Source organism: Pongo abelii, chromosome 3 (assembly GCF_028885655.2).
Source record: "Pongo abelii isolate AG06213 chromosome 3, NHGRI_mPonAbe1-v2.0_pri, whole genome shotgun sequence".
Taxonomy (NCBI): domain Eukaryota; kingdom Metazoa; phylum Chordata; class Mammalia; order Primates; family Hominidae; genus Pongo; species Pongo abelii.
Window position 1 is genome coordinate 207,918,901 of NC_071988.2, and position 21,781 is coordinate 207,940,681.

At 39.7% G+C, this 21,781-nt stretch overlaps 1 protein-coding gene across 39 annotated transcripts in view; it reads right to left on the reverse strand.

Moving 5' to 3' along the window:
• The window catches only part of SORBS2 (sorbin and SH3 domain containing 2), a 370,833-nt gene that overhangs the window by 49,400 nt on the left and 299,652 nt on the right, over positions 1-21,781 (reverse strand). For 19 of the 39 annotated variants that reach the window (XM_063723752.1, XM_063723753.1, XM_054554823.2 and 16 more), the window contains 7 exons: positions 18,422-18,488; positions 17,548-17,592; positions 15,231-15,420; positions 12,422-12,536; positions 4,602-4,760; positions 3,802-3,885; positions 1,077-1,133 (listed from right to left, as the gene is read on the reverse strand). In XM_063723752.1, coding sequence (XP_063579822.1) covers positions 1,077-1,133; positions 3,802-3,885; positions 4,602-4,760; positions 12,422-12,536; positions 15,231-15,420; positions 17,548-17,592; positions 18,422-18,488 — 717 coding nt within the window. The remainder of the gene's footprint in view (positions 1-1,076; positions 1,134-3,801; positions 3,886-4,601; positions 4,761-12,421; positions 12,537-15,230; positions 15,421-17,547; positions 17,593-18,421; positions 18,489-21,781) is intronic. The other 20 variants (XM_054554826.2, XM_054554837.2, XM_054554833.2 and 17 more) reach the window with 5 other exon arrangements.

The window sequence follows — 21,781 nt, forward strand, 5'->3', positions numbered from 1 at the left end:
GTCAGTAGTACCCCCTACAACATAAATGTTCTACTAGTTGTGTTTCCCAGTTGCACATATTTAAGACTTTTAATGAAAATAAGATATTTATTGTGTTATAGTATTCACTTAAGACCACAAAGCAACTACTGTGCAAAAAACAGTTTATTTACTTCGTTCCCATGCTAGTTCCTTCTAAGAGTTCCTTGCAAGGAGGCTTTTATATAGCTGATGGCTAGCAAAACAGTGCCATTTCTGCTTGTGTCTTCTAATGAGTCGTTTATCTACTTTCTAAAGTAATTTTCTGCTTTTCTTTGCAGAGAGCAGGGTAACAAGCTTTTGACTCTGAATCATTTCTGCCTGTATCATTCTCTCTTTCAAATAAAACTCTGATTCAAATAAAAATATACATTGGCTGCCATAAATTTTTCACCTAGTTGATTATTGTTGGCTCTTAAGTAGAGATTGCAAATGCATTTCATTTTATATGCCAGTGATAATTTGTTATAGTGGCTGCCTGGATTACAGTGTTGAAAAGGAGTAGTCATGTCTGTCATGGGTATGAAACTGGGAAGTTGTGATACACAATTTCCAGGTATTTGCCAGCCCTTTTCTTGACTGATAATACAATCTGTATGTTGTATTTAGGAAAATGAAAGAACAAAAATAAATTTTAGAAATATGTGGGACATAGGCATCTGATTATCCACACTCCAAGCATTATAATAGAATGGTTCTAAGAAGCCTTCTAGTAGTATTTTACTCTGTCTAATAAAAAGAGGTGGTTAATATATGCACTGACTAATACTTTTGATTTTTTATTTTCACACTGCTGAATACCAGAACTACATAGAATAGTATAACTAGCAGTTGTGGTTGGAATGATTCTTCACCCAGAGTCCAGAGATAGCCAACAACTCTGGTATAACTAATGTCCAGGCAATGATACTGGATGCAACATAATGATGCAAAGATAGATTTTTTTTTTTTCAAAAATAGCTTAGACATTACAGAGAATTGTAAAACACAGATGTGCAGAATCACAGTCACAGCCTCTAAGGGAGATATCTGAAAAAGAGAGAATAACGTGTTTTTACCTCATTGAAAACACCAGAAGAATGATCTTGAACATAGTCCAGAGGCTTTTTAGGAGGCTGGGTGTAGATGCACCACAGAAGCAGAAGTGTAGGGATGGAATGGAGGAGAGTCAATGGCAGCAAGGAATGAACATGTGGAAAAGGTGACAACAGTTAGAAATTGAGTGTTGACAGCACCAGCTACACAAACAGAATGACATGAATGGAGCAAAATGGGGGCAGCTGGGAGGAAGTGTGCAACGTCTGCAAATATTCTCAAGCACTGGGAAAATTTGCTAGTGTTCAATTAGTATATTTATAAATTCACTTTGTCAAATTTAATTAGCACTCCTAGTCTCTGGCCACAGAGGAATGCAAGGTAAATTAAAGAAACATTAAAGGAGCAAGTGGATAGCGTGCTGGTGAGTTTCCATGTGTGGCTGAAAATGATTATGGAAAATGCTGATAACTTAGGCTCAGTACAGAATAGTCCCTATAAGCTTTCTTTTTGAATTATTTTATTTTATTTTATTTTTTTGAGACAGGGTTTCACTCTGTCACCCAGGCTGGAGTGTAGTGGCACCATCTCAGTTCACTGCAATCTCTGCCACCAGGGTTCAAGTGCTTCTCCCACCTCAGCCTCCTGAGTAGCTGGGATTACAGGCATACGCCACCATGCCCAGCTAATTTTTGTATTTGTAGTAGAGAAGAGGTTTCACCATGTTGGCCAGGCTGGTCTCAAACCCCTGACCTCAAGTGATCCGTCTGCCTCAGCCTCCCAAAGTGCTGGGATTACAGGTGTGAGCCACCACGCCTGGTCGTCCCTATAAACTTTCTAACCAACAGCAACAATACATATAAAATAAAGCTAGAGAATGTTTTTCCTTGAAATGAAATACGTTTACATTCACACTAAGATACAAATGAGAAAAAATGAGAGAAAACATTCCTCCTATGAGATAACAACCCTAGGAAAAATTCTTTGGTTTATATTCATTTACAGTCACTTTTGACTCAGTTCAATAAGCTACCTTGAGTCTAACCAAGTCTCCTTTGCAGTTTAATGGACAAAAGAGATCACCATCACCAATCAGTAAACCATATATGGTCAATATACAAGTATATAAATCAGCATATGGTATAGAAATGGTTATATCCTGATTTCTAAAAAAACTATCAGTGTAATTGGTATGTTATTTAAGAGTCTAAAATGCATAAAAACGTGTGTAACTGACACACATCAAATGCACTGCTGTTGGTGGATACAGTTCTTAATCAGGGAAGTTGTTAACTGAACCTCGAGTTGACTATTTTTTTTTTTCTTTTTTTTTTTGAGACGGAGTCTCACTCTGTCGCCCAGGCTGGAGTGCAGCGGCACGATCTCAGCTCACTGCAATCTCCGCCTCCCAGGTTCAAGCGATTCTCCTGCCTCAGTCTCCCAAGTAGCTGGGACTACAGGCGTCTGCCACCATGCCCAACTAATTTTTGTATTTTTAGTAGAGACGGGGTTTCACCATGTTGGCCAGAATGGTCTCGATCTCTTGACTTCGTGATCCGCCTGCCTCGGCCTCCCAAAGTGCTGGGATTGCAGGTGTGAGCCACCGCGCCCGGCCTCGAGTTGACCCTTTATCCCAAACAGGCTAAGCAATAAGGCCCAACCTCGGGGGCTTCCTCTGGTGGGAGTCTGGGGATTAGAGAAGTTGTGATGGCTTTCACTAGCAAGTCTGGAAATTAAGATCCACGGGACTTCCTGATTTTTTTCTTTGCTTATATCCCTAATGGTAAACTAGGTACAGTCATGTGTTGCATAACGACGTTTCCGTCGATGATGCACCTATATATGATGGTGGTCCTATGGGATTATAAGACTGTATTTTTACCATACCTTTTGTATGTTTAGATATGTTTAGGTATGCAAATACCTACCATTGCATTACAGTTGCCTACAGTATGGAGTGCAGTAACCTGCTGTACAGGTTTGTAGCCCAGAAGCAATAGGCCATAGCACACAGCCTAGGCGTGTAGCAGGCTCTAGCATCTGGGTTTGTGTAAGTACTCTACGATGTTTGCACAATGGCAAGTTCACCTGATGACACATTCCTCAGAACCCGTCCACATCCTTAAGCAACACGTGACTGTATTTTATAGTGGGATTACTCTGGCAGTATATTATAGTGAGAACTGCCCAGAGATTTTCATTTTTCTTTAACAGGCTCTGCGTTTAACTTCTTACTCTGCCATTTGCTATTTTGGGCACATTACTTAACCCCTCCAGTCCTCATTTTCTTCTTCTTGGAGGGACATCAGGAGGCCTCGAGGAGACAATGAAGACAGAACCCCGCACTCTCCAGGTGCCTGATGTTTGCTCAGCAAACAGGACTCAATGTCAAGGTGCTCTTCTGTTTGAACTAGACCAAATAGACTGTAAACAAATACAAATTTTCTATACAGCTGTAATAATTGTCTGAATATTCCAGCACAGAAACTACCTCAACATTTTGAACTTGTAATGAATTAGATATAAATAAATCTTGATGAATGACCTACAAACCACATAGGAAATGTCCGAGCACATTTGACCATTTGGTACAGAAATGAACCTGGACTACGCTGTACCAAGTTTGTGTATACATTATGCATTCGGCCTTTGTTCTCTGAGTGACACCCACGTCTCCTGATAATGGTATTTTAGAAATCAAACAGTATACTCCTAGTTTTCTTATATTAATAGTCTAGCCTCACTTACCGGGCGTCCAAACTCCAGTTCTGAAAAGAATTTATACCAGGGCTCATTTTCTAAATCTATGTCATCTGGATTTATGCGATCAGTCTAGAGCAGATGTGAAGGAAAAGGGAAGGAAAAGGCACACTGAGCAAAGTGAGGGAAACGCTGTGTGGCATGAAAAACTCACGCGCGCATTGACACGCAAACATGCATCAACTCTCACCCCACGGACCTCAGCAGGAGAGAAGGGAGGAAGTAAAAAGTAAAACGAGTAACATGAGGATGTGAAGGCGAGCTCCATGGCAGGGGGTCCCTGGCTGTTTCCTGTGTCCATCGTTTCTGATTGGCATAAATTGTGGACAACTCTTGCTTGAGTTGATCCACTTATGCTTGAGGCATGAACTATGGACCACTCTCTACAGCAGCGAGACTGGGTCCGGCTGGCACGCCTGATGTTTGGAATAGGCTCAACCCAGTCACCAAGTAGCTCTTTTGGGCGAGTCACTTCATCGTCCCTGCCCTCACTGGTGGCTAGCAGTCCCAGCATGGGAGCCTGCAGTCTGCAGACAATTCACTCGGGTGCAGGCAGGTGGTAAGCCTGGGATGGGGAAGGGTGCGGGAGGGGTGGGAAGACAGGCGAGCTGGGCGGAGGGGGACTGGGCATTGGGGGGCTCTCAGGGGCCTGTGGATAAGGAGATTCTGGGGACTGGGTGGGTGCGAGCGGGACCCGGGGGAGTGGGAGTCGCCAGGCTCTGAGCAAGCAAGGACTGCACCTGCACCTCTGCCGGGCATTAAGAAAGGTAAGGAAGGAAGGAGCTCACCCGGGTGGGAGACAGAGCCGGGGCGCGCGAGCTTGGTGTGGGGGCGCCACTCCGGGGCGGAGGGGAGGGGCTACCAGTGACTTCTCCAAGTCGGGAGCTAGAAAGAGGCTTCCAGCCAGGTTCCCTTGGAACAGGTGTCGGAGTTGTTGGGAGAGGGGGCTGCAAGAAAGAGGGGTGCAGAAACTGATTCATTAGATGGAGGCTCTGGGCGGAACCGCGAGGACACCCTGGCAGCGCGCTGTGCCTGCGTTAGGCCGGGAGGGGAGAGGACTCCGGAGGGCGAAGTGTCTCTAGGGACCCAGACGCCTCGGGAGCGATCTGGCCGCTGCGAAGCCCTGCCCACCAGGAGTCGATCCCCAGGATTCACCTCCCGGCTGCCTACTCTGAGCTGAGAAGGGGATCTGGTTTTTCACAATACCGTGGATGGCGGGGAAGGGGAGGGAGCTTGCGATAAAATCCCACCTTGGTTTCCTTGATGTTCCAATTTAGAGAAAAAGCCAATTTTATAATTGACTTGCTTCCCTTCAGAGGTTTCTGAATGTTGTTTTTAAGATGAAAAAACTAGGAGTGTTAATATAAACAGTTGGAGAAAATACATACAATTATTTTAGAAATAGAAAACAGATGTGGAGTATTTACCTTACCCAGCAATATCCTTAATATTTTCAAGTAATACATGGCTGACTAGATTGATTTAGGCTGCTGATTTTATATGAAATCTAAGAGCTTAAAGTACTATATACAAGTTATTACTTCTTTGATAATTACTATATGACACTAATTAAATGTGGTACAATTGAAGAGTACAGTAACTTAAGTCAGAAAAAAAATTCTAAGAAAAATTATATGGTTCCCTAAAAGCCATTCACTCTGGCTAGGAGAGGAGCTGTGACTCCCAAGACATATTCCAGGAGGACTAGTAAGTGCTCACTGCTTCAGAACGATTCAGTATCATTTGCTTACGATTCTTAAAGGAACTCAGGGACTTAAGTTGAGTAGCGACATCTTGGTTGTGAAAAAAATGCTATGTAACTTTCGCAGTGTTGGGAGCTTGAAATGTTCCATATTCCAACAAAAGCCATGATTTTGACATTGTTCTACTGTTTTATTGACTCGTTGCATTTACAAGTTTTGCTAATGGTACACAGTCTACACTTAATAATAAATTATACTCACAGTGTTTTTAGTGATGTGACTTTGTTTCAATATTTTATAATAAAAGATTATAATAGTAATTACAGACAATGATAGAAAAGTTTGAGGTATCATGACAAAATAGTGCAAAAGCCTAAGTTATCCAAAAGATGTAGTGATCATAATTATAAAGACTGTGTAGTGTCCCTGGGAAATGCTCACAATGAGATACCAAGCAGTCAAAACAGAATCTAACCATGCACCTGTACAGTAGTTACAATGGTATTACAAAGCTTGTCTCTGCATGAACACAGTAAAGAAAGTCACACATACACAAACGACTACAATGGTGTTCTGGTATTGTGACTGTTTGTTTTTTCTTTCTTTTAAATATTATTTTGCTTTATTGTCATAATGTTATTTTTGTAATAAATAAATTCAGAGAGAACATCCTACTATTAGACATGGGAAAATGCCTAGAAATCTTGAGATATTTTTCCTTATTTACGCCAGTATTATATTTGGTTTACACCTCAGAAGTAATAGTGAAATTGGTAGAGACAAAATATTCTAGTAACCAATTTGCTATTTTCTGTTGAATTTAAAAATTTAATTCAATTTATATTTGATTCAATAGTTGCAATAGTATTAATTGAGATTTTAATGTCAATAAAATACTATTTTTCTCCAATTATTATTTAGATCAATATAGATGCATAATTATTCGTGAAATGGTTTTGCTGGAGCTGGTTTTTAGGGTAACTGACAGTAGAGAGCATTTCCAGTAATTTCTCTTCTGTTTAGAGAGACATACTATTTCTTCTACAGGAAAACTAACCTCTGACTCTTTTAAACTTCAGTTTCTAATGTTACACACTGAATGATATTATTAATTGATTATTATAACTTCTGCTTTCAAGAATAGTATTTTGTTTTGCTAAGGGGAAACAGAAACTTCTCTTAGAGGAAATGAATTTGTTTAAGAAACATGAACAGCAGAGGGCAGCCAACTTACTAAATGAATAAGACTTGTTAGCTATGTAGCTTCACTTTGACTCCCACCTTAAGAAAATATGTAACAAATGCATATACCAAGTCCTGATTTATAATGATGCATCTCTATGACAGAATATGGAAAAGGAAGCAGAATATCTACCATCTTGCATCATACCTTAGAATGGTAGTTTTCCATGAATTATGCTTTTGTTTATTTAAATAGTCAATTTATAGTTACAATGGGCAACTATCTAGAATGCATGCCAATAGAAATTAGCAGAGAAAACACCCCAAACAATGATAGCTGGTAATTATCGATAACTTTAGAATGCAATGAAAGGCACATGTTTGAGCAGAGTTGTGTTAAAGGAAGTGTTAGCGGCAGAACTAGAATTTTCTCTTTGCTGTGATTGACCTATTGAATCTTTTGTCATGCAATAATTAAATGTCCTATGGTGATCTGGAGGCACTGCTAAGGAACACAGAAGCCTCACAACAGTCAGTGACACACATACAGATGGTCAGTCAACAGATGGATATACACACAAATCACTAATCTCAGTAATTTAACACTTTCCATGTGGAACATGGACATTCCTTTGAGTACAGCACTAATATTAACACTCAGAAACTCATTTAGGATGTATGATTATGGTTTACTCTAACTGCTCATAAAAGACAAAAGAGCAAAGATACTGATATGCATCTTTCTAACCTTGGTGTGATTTTTTTGGTTTGTTTCTTTTCATTAAAAAAAAAAAAAAAAAAAAAGCACCAGCAAACCTCCGTTTAAAACTAAATTTGTGTCATTAGTGCAAGAGGATGTGTTTAAGAAAAGCTACAACTATAAATCACATGTGATCCTTACTTAAAAGCTAGCAAGGGTGAACAACTTTAAAAATTTCAGTGTTTTCTATAATTTAAAAGCATTTAATTGCTTTTGTGGTTATAGAAATTCCACTAAATATTCTCAGTGAGGCATATGCTTTCTATACGCTGTTCTAAACAAAAAGAAGTGCCAGTGTTATTTCACTTTTGAAAATTATGCTCATTCCATTTTAAGTTTTAATGACATTGACTACCATGTTTTATATTTATTGTGGTTTCACAATAAATGTTATATACATTATTAGTTGGGATAATTCTTAACGGTCATCAGATGAAACTCCTTAAATTTTTATAGTTTAAGTATTGACTGACAATCTTTATTGATAAAGAAGCTTAAGTTCATTAAGGGTTTAAATTGCATTTCAACTCTGCACAGTGTTTTCAATGATTATTTTCTTCTGCTTTTATCATTATGTTCAAGTTTAGTTATTGTAGGTTAGGGTAACATTTTCATATTTTTTTTACTTTATCAAGCATACGGAGGTCCTAAACAAATGCTTTATTAATTTTTTTTTAAATTTAACATTACTCACCTACGAACATATCCAATGTAATGGGATGTAAAGGTTTTAGTAATATAATCCCAGTAGAGTTTTTATGATTGTCTCATGGAAAAATTAAATTGTGGAAATACGGTTCCGATTTGTGGTTCGAATCAGTTCAAGGCAAATTCCTGGTGACTGCTAAGTACTTTTCCAAATCAAACATTAGGCCCAATTAATTAACATTTCTAAATTTACAGTCACATGAGTATCTATGAGCTTCAAAAAAGTGCACTCACTTTTACTTTCCCTGTTAAAGAACATAAACGCATATGCCATTGATTCCTAAGGAAGATCTTTCTGCCAGCGTCTTGGGAGGACTTTTGTTCAAACAGTACTACGCCCCCTGCCTCCTCTGTATCCCAGGGAATCGTGGAATTATGAGTCACTACTAATAGCAGTGTGTCAAATCCCTCCAAGAATGTTTTGAGACCCACTGGGCCTTTTGCACTAGAAATGTATAGGCTTCATGGATAAGCAACAGAACAAGGATTCAGTCCCTCATCAACTTTATCCACTAACTGCAAGGCTGAAACCTGTGTTCCTTCATTCACTTAGAAATTCCACAAATGCATATTCACTGAACACCTACTATAGGCCAGGCATTGTGCCAGGTGTTGGGATACAACTGGTGGACCAGTCACGTTCTCGTCTTCAAGAAGCTCAAGTCACCACCTCGCCTTCAAGAAGCTCAAGATCTCACGAGGAACGCAGTGTGCCATGGGCACACAGCAGGGAGAGCCTCCAACCTAGTGCTGAGGAGTCAGGCACATTCCCTGGGAGAGGTGGGACTGTGCTGGGACCTGGAGGATGAGGATGGAATTCTCCATGTGAAGGAAGAGGTGGTGGGGAGAGCTTTTCCTGGTGGGGAGGAACAGCCTTTACAGAGGCCCAGCAAGGCGGGCATTGAAAGTTCTCTGTGTAGCTGGAACCTAGTGAGGCAGGGAGTGTGGGAGGAAAGATGAGGCTGGAGAGGTCAGCTGGAGCCCTATCACAGGTCTTCTATAAATTATGCTCAGGGTTTCAGATTTTGTTTGAAGGACAGCGAAGAGCCAGAGAAAATTTTGTGCTGGAGGTTTTATAAAGATTTTCTGAAGATTGCCTTCGCTGTGGTATGCAGACTAGACTGGAGAGGTAGGGAAATGAATCAGGTGGCTGTCACTGTAGTCCAGGCACGGACAATTGTGAGCCAGAAGAGAAGAGCGGCAGTGGCACTTCTCCTGGCAGGCGACACTGAGTCCACTGCAGGAGAGGGGAAAACCCAAGATGACCCTTGGAAAAGTGGGCAGATGGAGAGGCCACGTAGAGATTCAAAAGAGCAACACAGAATTGCCCAGGTGTTGTGTATATTTTTCAAAAATTGAAAATGAAAAGAGCAAAGGAATGCTTCCAAGCCATCTTGGAGTCAAAAGACATGAGAATGCATGAATAAGACCTTGATAACCCTCAGCGCTGGCCATTCGCTGGGACGCCACTGTCATTCAGCATGCCTGTTCTTCAACCTCTAGCTTATATTTTCAAACACATCAGAATCTTATGTAAACTATATCAATACGCAGCCAGTTTCTGCATCACCACTGCCCACTTGGCTCTTTTTGTTTTCTAATTTACAGAGGCAATTGAAATGAAGTCAGGACTAATTTTTTTAAAAAGATGATGAACTAGTCCTACGCTGGAAAGGCTGGCCAACATCTTCCATATGACCAGCTCAAACCGTTTTGCTTAAGGCTGGTCCTCTCCAAAATTGTTTAGGAGGGATGACATTTTTGGTTCTTTCTATTTCTCTATAAAATAGCCATTCTCATTTCCTTCTAAGTTTCTAAGTTCCTTCTGCTTATCTTCTCCCGTGGCTGCAGAGACCTATCCACACTGAAATCTCTGTCACACTCATGGCTCCAGACCTTCCTGTCTTACAACCAGTCACATCTACTGGTCCTGTGTGGTAACTACTTAGGGCCTAAGTTTCTGATAAAGTAAATCAAGTATACTTTATTATAAATTAGCCAATAAATAAATTAATTTATACTGCAAAATTATCAAATAAGTGAATCAAATAACAACTATACTTCAATGTGTTTCCTGCTCAGCTACACCTGGAGTGGCTGTATAGCGGTGACCAAGTGCACCAGGCATGAGTATGCCTGGGCTCAACTCCTGGTTCTGGCTCCCACCAGCTATGTGTCCCTGGGGCAAGGTGAGCTAATGTGTGTTTCAGTCTCTTCATCTGTAACATGGAAATGCCATGTGTCTGCTTAATAGGGCTGTTGGAAACTTTACATGAGATAAGGCATAAATTACTAATTATGGAGCCTGGCATATAGTGAGTGCTCAATAAAGATTTACAATGATTGTTATTGCTATTATTATTGCTATTGTAAAACGAGGAGTCTTTAAAGTCTTTTTTAACTCAAAGACGAGAGTAATGTGAGAATTTCAATCACAATGATAGGGTCAATGTATAAACCCTAAAGGGAGCAAAGGGAGGGTTTTTTAGGTGTGCATCTGTTTTAACCATATAAGAGGCTGTTTACTTTGCACAAACTCAGATCTAGTCTTGCACAGATATTAAATGATGGACTTGAAGTTCCTCAAGGTAGAGAGTGTGTCCTGTTCCCCGCTGTGCACCTCACATAAAGCCTGGCATGTAGCTGGTGCTCAGTCAGTTTTACTGAATGACTAAAGAATAGAAACATCTTGGTGGGACAGCTTCTAAAACCAACCCTGTTTCCTGACACCACAGCTACCAAAGCATTCCAATACCATTACCATGTTCGTTATCCTAAGAGTCTCATAAATTATTAGAAAGATCATTAAAATTTTGTTATTTAATTTAAATCTGAGTTGTATTATTTTACTGTTTTCAATTTTATGCAATGGTGACATTGTGTTTCACTCACTTCTCATTCTGGAAATTTCAGAGTAGCATGATATTCAATCATAGAAACTAGTAAATGGGTTATAAGTTTGCAACGGTGCCTGCAAATGAGTGATTTTTTTTCTTTCAGTTTTTCTTTTGTAGTCCTGTTACTCTAAAAGATATGAGTTATTTAAAGAAACTGTAAGAAGGCTTAGATAAATATCATGTATGAATGATCTGATGGTAAGGTTTTGAACATGCTACCCCAGAACACAACCACAAATACAGGGTTTCAAAAACTAAATCAAGGACACTCATGTTGGGTGTGGCAAGGCTAGAGTTTCCAATTAAACCACAGGGCTGGCCTTGGATCATATATGAGTGTGATTTCTTGGAGACTCTTGAAGGAGCTTCACAAAGAAAACTCTCTTTTTCCTGTTCACTGACACCTAAAATTCTTTTAAGGCAAAAATGAGAGTAAATTGCAATTGATTGCAAATGTTTTCCTAGAAGTAGGTTTGGAAGGAGATGCAGAGGAACTGTGGAGTTTCAAGGAAAATCCTGAGGGCACTGATTTCTGAGGGGAAGCAAAGGACACGCAAGGGAGTACTGGGGAATCAAAACCAAAGAAGGCCAAGGGAAGACCTATGTGTGAACCTGTGCTTCGAGGAGGCAAGTGGTTCTTCTTAAGTGTATAGATATTTTTGTTTGCATATAATTAAATAATTAGAAAAAATCCTGCAAAGTGAAATATAATCTTGATCCATTAGAATGACAATCAATCAGGAAGCTTGAGGCTTGGTAACCTGAGGAGGGATTTAATAAAAAGCAATTAAAACAACTTGTTATGGAAAGGGCATTTGGAAAATTCCCCCTTCATCCAAAGAAATATTAAAAAGCCAATATGGAAAACAAGGGATAGAACTGCCTGGATCCATGTGTATTGGGGAGATTAATTAATGATTTTTCTCATTAGCAAGCTATGATAACAATTAAGTATTGCATTTATGAACGTTTTTTAAAAGTTAAACTCTGATTAATGATTAGGCACAGTTATAGTTACATGCAAATGAATCTTGCATATAAATATATATATGTGTGTGTGTATAGACATGTGTATATGTGTGTATGTATATACACCTGCATGTGTGTGTGTGTATATATATATAAATACACACACACACACACCCCCCTACACTCATATTTGGTCAGTAAAGACAATATATTAGAACATATATCTTTCAATTCCGAGATGAGATGTACAAATCATGATATAAAATAATCATGATTTCTAAGTGATTACCTTTGGGACAAAAATTGCTAATGGATCTGGAATTCAGGTTGATTGGGGAACCCTGGGAGCCCAGCGAGCTGGCATATTTTGTTTAATGACAAGTGCTTACCGGTCTTTCATGCTGCAGAATTGATGACTTGCCAGGTTCATATTCAAAAATACTCCTTGGCTCAGACCGAAATTTTCTTGTGTCCACTTTTCTGTCTGGAGGGTCCCAGTCATGCCTAGAAATAAACAACAAATCACACATTAAAATAATCCTTTTTGCTTAAAGCAATTGTGTAAAACCAGTTATCTGTTTTCAACGTTACTTTTAGTATAGTTTTAAAAGAAATCTCTCAGGATAAAAAATTAATCTGTGAAAAATACCACATTCCCCCGCCACTGGCTCAAAAAGTCACATGAGGGGTTTGTAGACGCGCAGAGAGTGAGTTCCTGGGTTCCTAATGGCAGCCGTGTATGTTTGTGCTTAAAATAGGTGGCAGGATGCTCTGCTGAACTATGAGCGTTTAACCCACCACTTTGTGACCTTTGTAATCCTTGATCCAAAGTGACAAGGAGTAATGCACACACCATGTTCGACCTTATTTCTTGAAGTGGGATCATCGCTTGGGAAGAGTACAGAAGTGTCATGTGGGTTGGTGTGCACCAGAGCAGGCAGTGTGGCACAGGAGGTCATCTTTTGGTGTGAGCCTTGAAAAACCGGAGTCAAACATCTCACTCATGGGAACCAGCACTTTTACCCCAAGGAATATCTTCCAAGAGGCTGTCAGAAGACTTACGAAGGAAAGCTTCAAAAATGCGTTTCACAAAATTAAGCTTTCCTAGGCTGCTGAGCTAAAGAAGAAGGCATCTTTGGGTTTGTTTTTTGTTCTTTGTTTTTTTTTCAAGACAGAGTCTTCCTCTGTTGCCCAGGCTGGAGTGCAGTGATGTGATCATAGCTTGCTCCAGTCTCAAACTCCTGGGCTCAAGCCATCCTCTCTCCTCAGCCTCCCAGGGGCCATGATTTTTAGGAGGAAGGATTTTCTGACTATAGATGGGGGTAATTCTGCTTCCATGGAATGGAATGAAATTCTTGCTCCGTGGCTCGTTGGAAATAGAAACACTCTAAGAGACAGAATTAGGGGCAAGTCCTAGCTTTCTACTAAATTCATGAGTGATATGGAGCAAGACCCCTTAAACTTTCTCAGTCTTCATTTTTTCCATTTGTGTAAAACACAGATAGCAATAATGTGTTGTTCTTCCTTGCAGAGGAGTTTTGAGGATTACATGAGATAATACATATGAAAGCCATATGGAATTTTTTAGGAGGTTATCATATGTATTAATGAGATATTTAATTTTAACAAAACATATCAGATGGGTAATACCTTTAAATCAAAACATTAATTTTGGTTATGTTTTGATGACAAAGGTAACAATTTGTGTCTAGAAAACTGTTTCTCAATTTTAAGGCCTCACATGATTCATCCTGGGAGATTGGTATTAAAGTGAGACCCCTTCACACATGTGTGTGTTTTGGTGGGATGCTGTACCCTATATGATCATCAATTACTCTATTATAAAATTTTTATTTATTTATTTATTTTAGTGAAGATGGGATTTCGCCATGTTGGCCAGGCCAGTCTCGAACCTCTAGCCTCAGGCGGTCCACACACCATGGCCTCCCAAAATGCTGGGACTGGCCGGGTGCAGTGACTCACGCCTGTAATCCTAGCGTTTTGGGAGGCCAAGGTGGGTGGATCATGAGGTCAGGAGTTAAGACCAGCCTGGCCAAAATGGTACAAAAATTAGCCGGGCTTGGTGGCGGGTGCCTGTAATCCCAGCTACTCGGGAGGCTGAGGCAGAGAATTGCTTAAGCCCGAGAGTCAGAGGTTGCAGTGAGCCGAAATAACACCATTGCACTCCAGCCTGGGTAACAGAGTGAGACTCCATTTCAAAAAAAAAAAAAGTGCTGGGACTACAGGCGTGAGCCACCCACGCCTGGCCTGATCATCAATTACTCTTAATGGTACAATAGGGTGTTGAATACAATTTTTCTGGAATGGGTATGATAATGCTTAATAACCGGTATTAATAAGAAATAATTTTTATATTCTTATTTATTAATTGCTGGGATAGCATAGGCCTTGGGTTTAATCAGAGCTGAGCTTGGACCCTGGCTTGGACATACGAGCTGTATGAGCTGAGTAAGTTCCTTCCATTTTCTAAACTGCAGTTTCTTCCTCTTTAAAATAGAACGTATCTCACTGGGTTGTTCTTGGAATCAAATAATATGACACAGAAAAAGCGCTTAGCCTAGTGCTTGGCTTGTAATGAGCGCTCAATAAAGGTTACCTATAAGTAGAAGTATTAGTCATAATCCCAGTAAAAATAACACAATAAAAAAGTGTTTATAAGTTTTTATTTTCATGTGGATAGTTTGTATAAAAATACTTCAGTGGAGAAATGAAAACTCGTATTAGCTTGAAAAACTGGTAGAAACAAGTCACAGACACCTATTAACTAATGCCTCATTATGATTTATGAATAACTTTCCCTGCTTTCAAAAATGTCTCTTATTAATAGACCTGGGAAACAGAAAATTAACTGCATAGCCTGTAACCTGGTATACCAAAGGAAGTACATGTCCATTATTTCTATTTACTTGTCTCTTATATGTATGTATTGATCAAAAAGCAGAAAATGTGTCCATATTACTTAAAGTTTAATTTAGGGCACTCCAGTATCATGAAACAAGACAGGTAAAACATTTGCTACAATCCCAGCAGTGGAGGTCAATATGGTATATGTATAGACCAACAAGATTATACATACACTCTCTCTGTGACAGGTGCACTGATTCTTCTACTGAATGCCATGTAGCCTTATTTTTATCCTAAGCTAAATATAGGCCACCCTGGGGGGAAATGCCTTACTTTTCTGTTGAAGACCGATCTCTTGGTCGAAGCGGTGGGACTGGAGGTGGAACATGTAGGGGAGGCACTGGGGAGGACGCATCCTTAAAGGCATTGGTGCTGTTGTCGGAGTGGCTTTTGGAAAGAGGTCTGTAGGTTTGGGTCTTTGCAGCAGGGTGTGACTGAGCACTGTAGGGTGGGTTGTACAGACCTATCATGACAAAAAACAAAAGCAGACAAAAAAACAGAAGCAAATAACCTCTTAAAAATGAATTAAATTATTTGTCCCTCTCAAAATAGCCAATGATTGCATAGAAATTATTATCAATAAGCATATTCATGGTGCATACATTAGAAGGTATTATTAATTTATTAATATTAATGTACTAATTTCCATTAATTTATTAATTACAAATTTATTCTGTACATAAGCCCTGATTACAGTAAATCTTTGTCAATTATTTCAGAACTAGTAATAATTCAGACTGGTACTAGGAATAAACTTATAAGCACTCAGCAAATTTTCTCTTCAACTGTACACACTAAGAAAATAGTACCATTTTCAGAGCAAGATTAAAAATGGAACTGTTTCCAAATATCTTCCAATACTTTAAAAACCCTGATTTACATATGAAATTGACATGCTAATTGTAGTCAAACAAAATATTGCACAGAGTTGTGTTTATAAAGTGCTGTGCAAGGTACAAGGAAACATTAGTCCTCAATATGCTTAGAGTGCACCTGGGAAAATCAGACACAAATAGAATTATGATGGAAAATAATTGGTAAAAGATAATAAAGACCAAATGAAGAAAACACATAGTAAGAATTAAAGGATGTTAGTAGGTGGTAGATTGCTCAGAGAAGGCATTATGGAACGCAGGTGTCCAGAGTCAGCCCTGAATGAGTTTCAGTGGGCAGGGCAAGAGGGGAGCAGGGATGGTATAGAAAAAAGGCAGAACAGTGCAAGGTGTGAAGCTATGGCTTGCACGGTGAGTAGAGAGCAAAGAGACTAACTGCAGTTGACTCGTCCACTGATCAAATGATCAGCTTGTAGGGCTCTACAGAGTAATACGTCACTGCTGTTCCATTCACTAATCACTAATGTGACACAAACCTCAATATTAAAACAGTTATAAAAATTCTAAATTTTCCTCCACCCAATCATTGGAGCTAATTCTATTTGTACCCGTTTGCTTCTCCTGAAAGTCCACGCACATTTCCACAGCAAATGAAAAGAGACGACGTCTACACTGACAGTTTTGCTTGCATTCAACAGTCGGACTTCAACTTTTGAGCTAAATAAAGGAGGTGAGTTTGGTCTGTGCGGGAGCAGGGATGAAATTAAGGGAAACATCTTTGTGGGCCTCAAGCTATCAGTGGGGCGAGCCAAGACTTAAACCCAGAGGGCTTGCTGAGTTTGTTCTACTGATTTTCCCTCTATCTGTTTGTCTTTGGAGATAGGAGCACAGTCCCAAATAGTTAAAGGGCCTAAATGTGGTCTCCAGGGGTGCAGAACAGGAGGATCATGTGACCCCAGGCTGCCCAGAGCACCCCAAGTGAGGTTGCAGCTGCTGAAGGGGAGGGGAGCAGTGCCAGCCTCAGAGCCTGGTCTAAAGAAAGAAGAAAAAAAAATAGTTGTGCACCTGTCCTGAGCCTGTGGCTGGGCAGGGAGAGGAGCCCTGGGCAGAGTCCCCTGAGGCAACATTCAGGAGAAAGTGATGAAGGGAAAAACATTTGTCAGGGGTGCCTCCCTCCAGCCTGCAGACCCCTGCATGAGATACCAACGCTCGCCAATCCAAGTGGCAGTGCCTGGAACTGAAGCCATTCTATTGTGAGCACTGGCAATTCTGAGTCAGAAAAGTGGCCCCGCCAAGGGGGATTTTTAAACTCTTTGAATGAATGGTTGCATTTTGGAGCAAAAAGCGGGGACAAGGTCACAGAATACTTTGTTTGACTTGTTTTTGGTGAAGTGTATCTGAAAGATCTTACACAATTGTAATCATTCTCTCTGCTGATAAAAGATCTTTATCTTATTTTGTACCCTGGGTTACAGTGTGTCCTTTCAGCCTGTCCTTCACACTTTGGTTAAACATTCCTGAAGCTGAGAATAAACCAACAGTGGGAATGAATGAGATAAACCAGTATTAGTTCTCATTTCCATGAGAAAAGTCAATCCTTTTGTTCCTCATGCTCTGAGAAAAGAAAAGAAATCCTCCTCCTAATATATGAACTGAAAACATGAGCTCAAACAGAAGGGGAGAAAAGGTGACTGTGTAGTTCTTCCAAACATTGCTGAGAATAAAATAGTCATTGCAAGCAAGGAAACCCATCCTACCTGCATTGTATGTATAAGGAGTATTATACATGTCTGTGTCATCATCTAGAAAATGAAACATAAATATTATGGTAATATAGATTGTCACCAAAGGATAATGAGACAGCAGAACTTCAGAGAAACAACAGAAATTTGTTAGAAAAGCAATGTATTTTTGCTAGTTCATAATGCCATTTTCTTTTTTTCTTTTTTTTAGAGACAGGGTCTTACTCTGTCATCCAGTCTGGAGTGCAGTGGTGTGATCATTGCTTACTGCAGCCTCCAAACCTCCAACCCCTGGGCTCAAACCATTCTCCCACATTAGCCTTCTGAGTAGCTGGGATTACAGGTGTGTGCCACCACAGACCTCTGCAAACTGCCCTTTTTGCCTGTAACATATTCGTCTTGCTGCCCTCTTCATAGCATGCAAAGTCAGGCCCTTGTCCTCGCTTCCCCAGAACCCTCTCTGCTCTGGATCGCAAATTTCCTTTACTAAGTGCTTTAGTGGTCTCCTGTCTACAGAGCAGGCTCAGGCAGACCTGCTCAGGCTCACTCTCTTGAGGAGAGCAGACAGGGGTGGGCAGAGGAACAATGTGTTTTTTTTACCAGGCAACACACCAATTTAGACTGTGGACAGGGGAGGATGGAGGGCTGAGGCCAGAGTGCCTGGTTGTCCTCCATGGGGAGGCTTCTTGGCAGCTCAGCTGGGAGGCAGAGGCACAGGGATCTGTCACTGGAGGGGTGACAGAAGGAGAATAGGGGGCATGCTGAAAAGAAAGGGGATGTGGAGTTTGTTGGGGTCTTGACATTGTGTGTGAATCAAACCTATACAAAAGACGAGTGTACCCCCTTCAACCCACAAGGACCTGATCAGAAAGCAGGGCAGCAGACATACCCGGCTTGTGCACCATGTGAATTTGCTTAAACATCGTCTTGTACCAGTCCTTCGGCCGGTCGACTGTCTGTAATGAAGAGAGCGTCCAATGGTTACAAACTGGCTTCCAATCAACGTCGCTCCTCAGTGTTCTCATTTCTCTATTTTAGCATCTTAATAACAGAGTCCCATTCGGTGATAAAATGTTCTGACTCTTTACTATTGCTTCATGACAATTTCAGCAATTTACTTAGTTATGTGCAGTTTGCAAATATATTACCTTGTGTTTGAATTTAGGCTGAGTTGGAACATTAGATGCTATGGTTTTATTTTTTCAAATTACAGCTGTCCCCAGCACTAGAGAGTTGATATTTGCACAAATATATTTATATAAAGTTCACTTAATAAAAGTTATTGTTGCAATAATTTGTTTAACTCCCTTTGGTAGATAATGATCATTATCCTTAGATGCTTTTTATTGACTGTTCTGTCAAGACAGTGTTTTCAGAATTAACTGGGGAATATTTTCGACTCAAATTGTATTCTGATCAGCGTGGCTCTGGAGAAATAAATTTGCTATTTTCTAGTCTAAGTTACTAAAATACTGAATGTAGTAGGCATCCCAGAGTCCTAGAGAAAATTTAAGAATATAGATATTGCTTCAAAAATGTTAATATGATAACAGAGTGTATACAACATTTGCTCTGCTAAAATTGTAGGTTCCTTGAGAGTAGAAGTCCTTACGGATCCAGGCTTCAGACATGAGGGGAGCAGTAGGCTGTAGTGGAAAGATGAAATTAATGTAGAATCTTGAACCAAGGTTCAAATCTTGGTTCCTTAAATTGCTGCTTAATACGCCCTAGCAATACGAATTTGGGCAAGTCATGTCACCTTCTTGAGCCTCAGTTTTCTCCTCTCTAAAATGACATAATTATATCTAAGTCATAGGATTGTTATGGAAATTGAATGAGATAATGTATACACAAGACCTAGAACAATGCCTAGAATATAATAACTACTCAATAAATAATAACACTAGGGAACTGCAAATATTTGTAGAATGAAATAATGAATGAATGTAGCCTATTGGATAGAGCTCTGCCTTTCTGTATACCTGTAAAAGTAGACACATGCTTTTATAATCATACTCACAGATTTTGCTTGGCAAGATCTTACCCCAACTCTCTGAGAGCTACCTGGGCAACAAGCTTGATGATTCTGCTCATAGTAACTAAACATACCAGACTTTCCAAGACAGATCTCGATTTAAAAAATTCTGTTAGGACGGATACAAAAGCATTCTTATACTTAATAGACTGAGCTTTGGGTTAGATTTTATTGCCTGATCTTTTTCTTTTTGCCCAGAAATGTGGTCACTGCATTTTTCATCTGGACATTAAGGGTTTTGTGCTATATATAAATTTATTTTGACCTCTGAGAATATATTATTCTGAAAAATCACCACAAATATAGATAACATTAAGGGCCACTTGACTTCGTTGTGAGTCAGCTCTTCATTCTAGGCTCTTTCTACATGGAAGAGTTGAGGTTATTGATTGAATATTCAGTCAAAGGATGGGACATGGTGGAAGGGATTGCAGTGATGAAGCAAGAGTCTATTATTTGCTGGTTCAAAGTTGCTAAACATGTATCTTTCAAGAAAGTTTATTTTTATAAAGGACTGATTTCTCTTTCATTAAACCTCATTTCTTTTACTGTACTAAAGCAACAGAAAATACAACATAATGTTGTGCAAAAATGTTTTCCTGGACATGCTGATGGCAACAAGGAAGGCTACTAAGTAAGTCCTATCACTGTATATGGCAATGCATCCTGACAGACAGGTTTTTTTTTCTTCACTTGCTGGAGGGCCTATATCAGGTAGGATCTCACAGTGATGCCATCTGCTAGCTTTATATGGTGAGCACAGAGATGCCAGAAAACGCCCTGCTGGCAAAGGGAAATATGAAGCTGGTAAAATAAAATACTTAAACTCTATGTCCCTTTCTAAAAGAAGTACTCTAAGCATTTAAAGTTCCTTTTGTAAATGCCATCATGGAGATTGCTACGCCTAAGGCTGAGAATAAGAAAATAGTCTACTCAAATTTCAGGAAGTTTACTTTTGCATGAAAAATAGCTACTGGCAATTCACTATGCAGTTTTTTCTACAACCTTGACTGAATGAATAGACCTGAATTTTTACATTCCTACAGTTTTCAAAACATCAGAACTCTACACTGATTTAACACGCAGAGATTTCAAAAAAGAAAAAACGACATATTTTCTACATAGCAGTATACAGTGACTCTGTTCTACTTTTTTCTCCTTTTCAGTTTTGAAAAGACTCAAAAAAGTGTTATATCGGAAGTAGAAGAAAAGAATCTTGTATTTCACTTAACTAGCTGGCCTTAATGACACAATCTCGTGGGAGCTGAGCCCTGGCGATTTTCGTTGTTTTGAAGAACAGCACTGAAAGGTTCACACAGATGTCCCAGGCCACATGACAGAAGGCAATCTGGAGGGCTGATTCCCTTCATTAGAATAGCTCAAAAGTACTGTTTGTTGACTCTTGGCTTTCTAGAGTTTCTGGATGACTTTACAAAATTGTTTCCTCGGCATAGGCTGGCCATCTAAAATGATACTACAGCATGGTACATTGTGACAGTACCGCCTTTGGCAAATACACTGAATCTGATCATCATTACTTTCTACACACATGAGAAAGAAAAACAACCTTGGAGAGTCTCGGCCTGCTGTGGCTCAGAGACAGCCTGACTTGACATTTATAACCACAGCTATACATGGGGATGTGCTCTGGAGGGCTGTATAGTCAGTGTAAGAGGAGAGTCCTCACAGACCTCGCCTTCTTTGTCAAGTTTTAAAGGTCCAAGTAAGACAACAATTGTGCATAAAAATTACAGTTCCTTATAAGGAACTTCTGCATTGGTTATATTGTGTTTTCTATTTTATAGAAGGGAAACTGGCATTAAATGTTTAGTGTGTTTGCTTATGCATACCCAAACATGCTTTTGATTTGGCAGTTGATAAACATTTTAAAAATTTTAAGATGATTTAATTTTCATCAACCATCTCTAGCATCTCAGTTTTTCCTTTTGAAACTAACCAGGCAAAGTCTGGTTAGTTAAGGAAATTATGTCTTATAAAGGATGAAAACATGGACCAGGCTTGCATATCCATTACATATCATTTATTGACCTAAAAACATGCTCAGATATCTTTGATAAAATCCTCTCAGACAGAATCTGTAACTACATAGAATCAGGGCTTTCTTAGTTTTGTCTATACTATGCCTCAAGTGTCAATTACACAAAACCAATGACACCATTTCTGTCTGACTGTCTATCCCTACATAATGAGAAG